At 42.3% G+C, this 9,023-nt stretch overlaps 1 protein-coding gene across 1 annotated transcript in view; it reads right to left on the bottom strand.

Annotated features, from left to right (window-relative positions):
• The window catches only part of LOC111974700 (arrestin domain-containing protein 3), a 31,800-nt gene extending 23,238 nt beyond the window's left edge, over positions 1 to 8,562 (bottom strand). The window contains exon 1 of the mRNA XM_024002636.2: positions 8,169 to 8,562. Within this exon, the coding sequence (XP_023858404.1) occupies positions 8,169 to 8,424 (256 nt within the window). The 5' untranslated portion in view covers positions 8,425 to 8,562. The remainder of the gene's footprint in view (positions 1 to 8,168) is intronic.
• Between the last annotated feature and the right edge of the window lie 461 nt (positions 8,563 to 9,023).

Genomic DNA, 9,023 nt, shown 5'->3' with positions numbered 1-9,023 from the left:
TTGTTACCTGTATAAAAGACACYTGTCCACAGAAGCAATCAATCAATCAGATTCCAAACTCTCCACCATGGCCAAGACCAAAGAGCTCTCCAAGGATGTCAGGGACAAGATTGTAGACCTACACAAGGCTGAAATGGGCAACAAGACCATCGCCAAGCAGCTTGGTGAGAAGGTGATAACAGTTGGTGCAATTATTCAGAAATGGAAGAAACGCAAAATAACTGTCAATCTCCCTCGGCCTGGGGCTCCATGCAAGATCTCACCTCGTGGAGTTGCAATGATCATGAGAACGGTGAGGAATCAGCCCAGAACTACACGGGAGGATCTTGTCAATGATCTCAAGGCAGCTGGGACCATAGTCACCAAGAAAACAATTGGTAACACACTACGCCGTGAAGGACTGAAATCCTGCAGCGCCCGCAAGGTCCCCCTGCTCAAGAAATTACATATACATGCCCGTCTGAAGATTGCCAATGAACATCTGAATGATTCAGAGGACAACTGGGTGAAAGTGTTGTGGTCAGATGAGACCAAAATGGAGCTCTTTGGCATCAACTCAACTCGCCGTGTTTGGAGGAGGAGGAATGCTGCCTACGACCCCAAGAACACCATCCCCACCGTCAAACATGGAGGTGGAAACATTATGCTTTGGGGACAGGACAACTTCACCGCATCAAAGGGACGATGGACGKGGCCATGTACCGTCAAATCTGGTGTGAGAACCTCCTTCCCTCAGCCAGGGCATTGAAAATGGGTCGTGGATGGGTATTTCAGCATGACAATGACCCAAAACACACGGCCATGGCAACAAAGGAGTGGCTCAAGAAGAAGCACATTGAGGTCCTGGAGTGGCCTAGCCAGTCTCCAGACCTTAATCCCATAGAAAATCTGTGGAGGGAGCTGAAGGTTCGAGTTGCCAAGCGTCAGCCTCGAAACCTTAATGACTTGGAGAAGATCTGCAAAGAGGAGTGGGACAAAATCCCTCCTGAGATGTGTGCAATGGTGGCCAACTACAAGAAACATCTGACCTCTGTGATTGCCAACAAGGGTTTTGCCACCAAGTACTAAGTCATGTTTTGCAGAGGGGTCAAATACTTATTTCCCTCATTAAAATGCAAATCAATTTATAACATTTTTGACATGAGTTTTTCTGGATATTTTTTTGTTGTTATTCTGTCTCTCACTGTTCAAATAAACCTACCATTAAAATTATAGACTGATAATTTCTTTGTCAGTGGGCAAGCGTACAAAACCAGCAGGGGATCAAATACTTTCCCCCCTCACTCTATGTACTCGTTCTTTACTTTTGTTACAGCATTTCATTCACAACAATACAGCAACTATTGTAAAGGTAAATGCAAGTCTGAAAGTCACAACGTACCGTAAGATAGGTATGAGGAATATAAAGTAATACAGCACAATTTGAATAGAATATACTATCTGTAACATGATCTATTGGTGAATTCTACATGTCATATATAGGACTGCACCACGACCTCATGCTGGTGGCAGAGCAGCAGTATTCAGCAATCAGCAACAACAAGAAATTTGCAACATGGTCAAAGCCAACAATTCCATCAGGCTAAGAGAGATCCAAAGTGCAATCATAAATKATCAGGCTAAGAGAGATCCAAAGTGCAATCATAAATGACAACAATATCTTCACAAATATCAAYTCTCTCAGCATTTCCACTATAGACTATGAAACAAYTCTACAAGGTGCCATTTGAGAGGAATAGTGACAGAGTGAAGGAGCTGCAGTTGCAGTATGTCCAGGTAAACCATTGGTGTGCACATGGTATATTGTACAGGGAGTTTCTGTACTTCAATGATGCCTGTATATACTTCTTGAAGTTGTAGATGCCCATAAGAACAGAAAACATTTATACTTTACTAAACTGTCTGATTCTAGAATAGGCTATGTAAAACTAACTTTATATTTTGTTTCTGTGTTACTATATAGAGAATTATGGAGCTGGAAGGACATGAAATTACCCACATTCTTGTTTTTGTGGACGAGGCTGGGTTCAATCTGGCCAAAGGCAGGAGTAGCCGCAATCTCATTGGACACCGAGCCACATTGATCATAATATTGGGGGCAATATTACAATGTGTGCTGCCATTTCTGAGAATGGTGTGAAGACAAATATTCTATAACACACAACTTCTCCTGTCCTTCCTAAATACATTTTACAGAGACCTAATACCAGAACACGAAAGAGGTTAAATTAGACCAGATTTGCCAAATTATGTAATTGTGTGGGATAATGTCAGCTTACACCAAACCAACATTGGACCTATTTTCTCTCCATACCCCCTGATTCCTACCGCAAGCTCTGGATCTTGCAGCTAGCTAGCTGCTATCTGAGTGACTATTGGCTAACGTCGGTCCCGGAGCAAACACCAATTATCCCGGAGCTAGCCAGCTGAAGAGTTCCATCAGCCACTCCTGGTCTACAATCACCTAGCCCGGACCCGTTTTACTGCCGATGCGGAGCACCACCGGGCCTTCATGACTGGACTACCAACGTTATCTGCCCGAGGGAGTTATTCAACTGGCCCCTCCATCGCGACGTAACCTGAACGCCCATCTGCTAACTGCGGCCCATTATTCGTTAGCTGTCTTGAGTATATCGGCTGCTAGCTGAATAGGTCTATCGGACAATTTTCCTGGGCCACTATAACTATAACTATTTTGCCAAATGGATTGGTCCCCACTACCACACGGAACCCCACTAATCTACCGACAAAAACGCACGAGGTGGCTAAAAACAGACCTCCGTCTTATGCTAGCTTGCTACCCATGGCCCGGCTAGCTGTCTGAATCGCCGTGACCCCAACCAACCTCACTACTCACTGGACCCTTAGGATCACTCGGCTAAGCATGCCTCTCCTTAATGTCAATATGCCTTGTCCATTGCTGTTCTGGTTAGTATTTATTGGCTTATTTAACTGTAGAACCTCTAGCCCTGCTCAATATACCTTATCCAACTCTTCAGTTCCACCACCCAGATATGCAATGACATCACCTGGTTTCAATGATGTTTCTAGAGACAATATCTCTCTCATCATCACTCAATACCTAGGTTTACCTCCACTGTATTCACATCCTACAATACCTTTGTCTGTACATTATACCTTGAATCTATTTTATCGCCCCCAGAAACCTGCTCCTTTTACTCTCTGTTCCGGACGTCCTAGACGACCAACTCTCATAGCTTTTAGCCGTACCCTTATCCTACTCCTCCTCTGTTCCTCTGGCGATGTAGAGGTGAATCCAGRMCCTGCAGTGCCTAGCTCCACTCCTATTCTCCAGGTGCTCTCTTTTCTTGAATTCTGTAACCGTAAAAGCCTTGGTGTCATGCATGTTAACATCAGAAGCCTCATCCCTAAGTTTGTTTTAGTCACTGCTTTAGCACACTCTGCCAACCCGGATGTCCTAGCCGTGTCTGAATCCTTGCTTAGGAATACCACCAAAAACTCTGAAATCTCCATCCCCCAACTACAACATTTTCAGACAAGATAGAACGGCCAAAGGGGACGGTGTTGCAATCTACTGCAGAGATAAACCTGCAGAGTTCTGTCCTACTATCCAGGTCTGTACCCAAACAATTTGAACTTCTACTTTTAAAAATCCACCTCTCTAAAAACAAGTATCTTACCGTTGCCGCTTGCTATAGACCMCCCTCTGCCCCCAGCTGTGCTCTGGACACCATATGTGAACTGATTGCCCCCCATCTATCTTCAGAGATCGTGCTGCTAGGTGACCTAAACTGGGACATGCTTAACACCACGGCCATCCTACAATCTAAGCTTGTTGCCCTCAATCTCACACAAATGATCAATGAACCTACCAGGTACAACCGCAAAGCCGTAAACACGGGCACCCTCATAGATATCATCCTAACCAACTTGCCCTCTAAATACACCTATGCTGTTTTCAACCAAGATCTCAGCGATCACTGCCTCATTGCCTGTATCCGTAATGGGTCAGCGGTTCAAACGACCTCCACTCATCACTGTCAAACGCTCCCTGAAACACTTCAGTGAGCAGGCCTTCTAATCGACCATGCCCGGGTACCTGAAAGGATATTGACCTCATCACGTCAGTAGAGGATGCCTGGTTATTTTTAAAAATGCCTTCCTCACCATCTTAAATAAGCATGCCCCATACAAGAAATTTAGAACCAGGAACAGATATAGCCCTTGTTCTCTCCAGACCTGACTGCCCTTAACCAGCATAAAAAACATCCTGTGGCGTTCTGCATTAGCATCGAACAGCCTCCGTGATATGCAACTTTTCAGGGAACTTAGAAACCAATAAACACAGGCAGTTCGAAAAGCCAAGGCTAGCTTTTTCAAGCAGAAATTTGCTTTCCCTGCAACACAAACTCAAAAAAGTTCTGGGACACTGTAAAGTCCATGGAGAATAAGAGCACCTCCTCCAAGCTGCCCATTGCACTGAGGATAGGAAACTCTGTCACCACCGATAAATCCACTATAATTGAGAATTTCAATAAGCATTTTTCTACGGCTGGCCATGCTTTCCACCTGGCTACCCCTACCTCGGTCAACAGCACTGCACCCCCCACAGCAACTCGCCCAAGCCTTCCCAATTTCTCCTTCTCCCAAATCCAGTCAGCTGATGTTCTGAAAGAGCTGCAAAATCTGGACCCCTAAAAATCAGCTGGGCTAGACAATCTGGACCCTTTCTTTCTAAAATTATCTGCCGAAATTGTTCCAACCCCTATTACTAGCCTGTTCAACCTCTCTTTCGTGTYGTCTGAGATTCCCAAAGATTGGAAAGCAGCTGMGGTCATCCCCCTCTTCAAAGGGGGGGACACTCTTGACCCAAACTGCTACATACCTACATATATCCTACCCTGCCTTTCTAAGGTCTTCGAAAGCCAAGTTAACAAACAGATTACCAACCATTTCGAATCCCACCGTACCTTCGCTGCTATGCAATCTGGTTTCAGAGCTGGTCATGGGTGCACCTCAGCCACGCTCAAGGTCCTAAACGATATCTTAACCGCCATCAATAAGAAACAATACTGTGCAGCCGTATTCATTGACCTGGCCAAGGCTTTCGACTCTGTCAATCACCACATCCTCATCACTCAACAGCCTCGGTTTCTCAAATGATTGCCTCGCCTGGTTCACCAAGTACTTTTCCGATAGAGTTCAGTGTGTTAAATCAGAGAGCCTGTTGTCTGGGCCTCTGGCAGTCTCTATGGGGGTGCCACAGGGTTCAATTCTTGGGCCAACTCTTTTCTCTGTATACATCAATGATGTCGCTCTTGCTGCTGGTGAGTCTCTGATTCACCTCTACGCAGATGACACCATTCTGTATACTTCTGGCCCTTCTTTGGACACTGTGTTAACTACCCTCCAGACGAGCTTAAATGCCATACAACTCTCCTTCCATAGCCTCCAACTGCTCTTAAATACAAGTAAAACTAAATGCATGCTCTTCAACCGATCGCTGCCTACACCTGCCCGCCCGCCCAGCATCACTACTCTGGACGGTTCTGACTTAGAATATGTGGACAACTACAAATACCTAGGTGTCTGGTTAGACTGTAAACTCTCCTTCCAGACTCACATCAAACATCTCCAATCCAAATTTAAATCTAGAATTGGCTTCCTATTTTGCAACAAAGCATCATTATCTCATGCTGCCAAACATACCCTCGTAAAACTGACCATCTCACCGATCCTCAACTTCGGTGATGTCATTTACAAAATCGCCTCCAACACCCTACTCAACGAATTGGATGCAGTCTATCATAGTGCCATCCGTTTTGTCACCAAAGCCCCATATACTACCCACCACTTTGACCTGTACGCTCTCGTTGGCTGGCCCTCGCTTCATACTCGTCGCCAAACCCACTGGTTCCAGGTCATCTACAAGACCCTGCTAGGTAAAGTCCCGCCTTATCTCAGCTCACAAGTCACCATAGCAACACCATAGTAGCACGCGCTCCAGCAGGTGTATTTCACTGATCACCCCCAGGGCCAATTCCTCCTTTGGCCGCCTCTCCTTCCAGTTCTCTGCTGCCAATGACTGGAACGAACTACAAAAATCTCTGAAACTGGAAACACTTATCTCCCTCACCAGCTTTAAGCACCAGCTATCAGAGCAGCTCACAGATCACTGCACCTGTACATAGCCCATCTATAAATAGACAAACAATTACCTCATCTCCTACTGTATTTATTTATTTATTTTGCTCCCCAGTATTTCTACCTTGCACATTCACCTACTGCAAATCTACAATTCCAGTGTTTTTATTGTTATATTGTATTTACTTCGCCACCATGGCCTTTTTATTGCCTTTACCTCCCTTATCTCACCTCATTTGCTCACATTGTATATAGACTTATTTTTGTACTGTATTATTGACTGTATGTTTGTTTTACTCCATGTGTTACTCTGTGTTGTTGTATGTGTCGAACTGCTTTGCTTTTTMTTGGCCAAGTCGCAGTTGTAAATGAGAACTTGTTYTCAACTTGCTTACCTGGTTAAACAAAGGTAAAATAAATAAAATCAAAATAAATTGTCAGGGAATGGTTTGCTGGGCATGAAAGGACAAGAATGGAGTTCCTTCCACCATCCTCCTCATTCCTAAATCCGATAGAAGAGGTTTTGTTCAGCATGGAGGTGGATGCCATGAATGCTGCTTGTGAGGACATCACAGGCGATCATTGCAGGGGATGGTTGCGCCACGCAAGGAGATTTTYCCCCCGGTGTATCGCAAGGGAAAACATCAGATGTGATGTTGACGAAAATCTCTGGCCAGACCAACAAGAGCGACAGGATGTCCACCAAGAAGATGGGAACTTGCAATGTTACGTACTGTGAGGAGGTACAATTTGTTTTTTACAGAACTACCASAGTTTTTTTCATTGCTGCTGTTTTTTTTTTTTGCTGCATGGATGTAATTTTGTGGCAAATTCTCTGTTCACTACATATGACTTTACATGTAAGAAATATGTAAAAATAGACATACAAATGTGAATTCTCTGTTTATCTAATGCTAAAAAATAATAATAATCTGGATACATACAAATGTGCATATCCTTTTCTGTGTACTACAGTATTGACTTTTCCCAGTAAACTTTTATCTACTGTTGAAATCGGTATCTAAAAAGCTCAGTGATACACAATAGCATTCAGCTAGACAAAACTGACATTCTTGTACAGTACAGTAAGCAGTCAGTGTCAACAAAAAAGTTGAACAAACTGAAATTTGTATAAAAACAAACATTTCCAGGGTTGACTGCCATGGTGAAAAAACATCTAAACATTTTGACCAGTACAGCTCACACGATGACAATAACTAGGTTTAGAAGCATGAATTCAATGTTTTGGGTGAGTTACTACATTTTGCAGACATGCAATAGAGTTGTGATGCCCCATAAAACAGTTGTGACAATTTAACTTACAGTTTAGAGAATGTTAAGACTTTCAAAAAAAAACTGTAATATTGAAAAATATTTACCTAMTGTTCTAATCATTTTTTTGTSATTTTGCCTTTTGGTAGGCTGTCATTGTAAATAGGAATTTGTTCTTAACTTACTTGCCTAGTTAAATAAAGGTTAAATAAATCAAATAAAAAAACACCCCATACCTTGTCACAACACAACTGATTGGCTCAAACACATTAAGGAAAGAAATTCCACAAATTAACTTAACAAGGCACACATGTTAATTGAAATGGATTCCAGGTGACTACCTCATGAAGCTGGTTGAGAGAATGCCAAGAGTGTGCAAATCTGTCATCAAGGAAAAGGGTGGCTATTTTGAAGAATCTCAAATATAAAATATTTTGTTTAACACTTTTAGTTACTACATGATTCCATGTGTTATTTCATAGTTTTGATGTCTTCACTATTATTCTACAATGTAGAAAGTAGTAAAAATAAAGATAAACCCTGGAATGAATGTGTCCAAACTTGACTGGTACTAATATATATATATATATATATATATATATATATATATACACACACACGAAGCAACGTTATGCCCCTTGTAGTGCAGTAGTAGCGTCGTTCGACCATTATCTATCTAACGACACTACTACTGCACTACAATAGGCATAACGTTACTTCGTAAATAAATGTCCCATATAAAACTCTGGAAGCTGTGCTTGATGCCTTACCTTGGCCTTTTTGTTCTCGAATGATAAATTGTTCAATGCTGAACATCTTGTCCTTGGAATGGTAAATTACAGTTGTGTTATTATGACGTTCTGTCCAACGGACCTCTGATTTACCCTTCGCTTTTATGGAAAGATAATCTATTTTGCAATCTTTTCCTAATTCCAACGTTATTCGCCCCGAAATGAAGTCGCCGCTGCTAAAGCTTTTGCCTACACCGTCGTAGGTTACGGAAATGTTCTTTATGGTAGCCAACATCTCAAGAAGAGCGCACGGAGAGATAGTAAAGAAACTCAAATGTTCAAAAGTTATGAAGGGAGCGAGTCTCTTTCACTATGTAGTCTWAACGATGGGCGTGGTATGAACCAGAATATTACAGTGAGACGATGAATATGGCGATTCTCATTAAAACAGGGAAGAAGCCATTCACCAGTTTTTCAAGCATAATACAATCAAAATACTTTCGTTACTTATCAAAGAATGGAGTTTCGTTGATCAACTATTGTCATTACTACCGTTACGGTCAGTATGTACTTCCAAAAAGCCTCATGTCTTCTCTAGTTTTGGTGGACTTAACTTCATGTTGGTTTGGAATTAGAATATTGACAAAATTCCAGTGAAACCTTCATTTATAAGCATAATTTTTCTCAACACATATATACGGAATAATCGGGATATATTGTATAAAAATACTTCCTTGTTTTTAGAATATTGGTTCCGAAATAATATCCTATTGGTGAGTCAACTTGTAAATGCAGAGKTTTTTTTACATGGTTATAAGGAATTCGTATCACTTTACAAGATCCCTGTAACACCTAAAGATTTTGCAATTGTTTTAGATGCCATTCCCTCAGGTG

This window comes from Salvelinus sp. IW2-2015, linkage group LG15, assembly GCF_002910315.2.
Source record: "Salvelinus sp. IW2-2015 linkage group LG15, ASM291031v2, whole genome shotgun sequence".
Classification (NCBI taxonomy): Eukaryota; Metazoa; Chordata; class Actinopteri; order Salmoniformes; family Salmonidae; genus Salvelinus; species Salvelinus sp. IW2-2015.
This window is presented reverse-complemented; position numbering and strand designations above follow the sequence as displayed.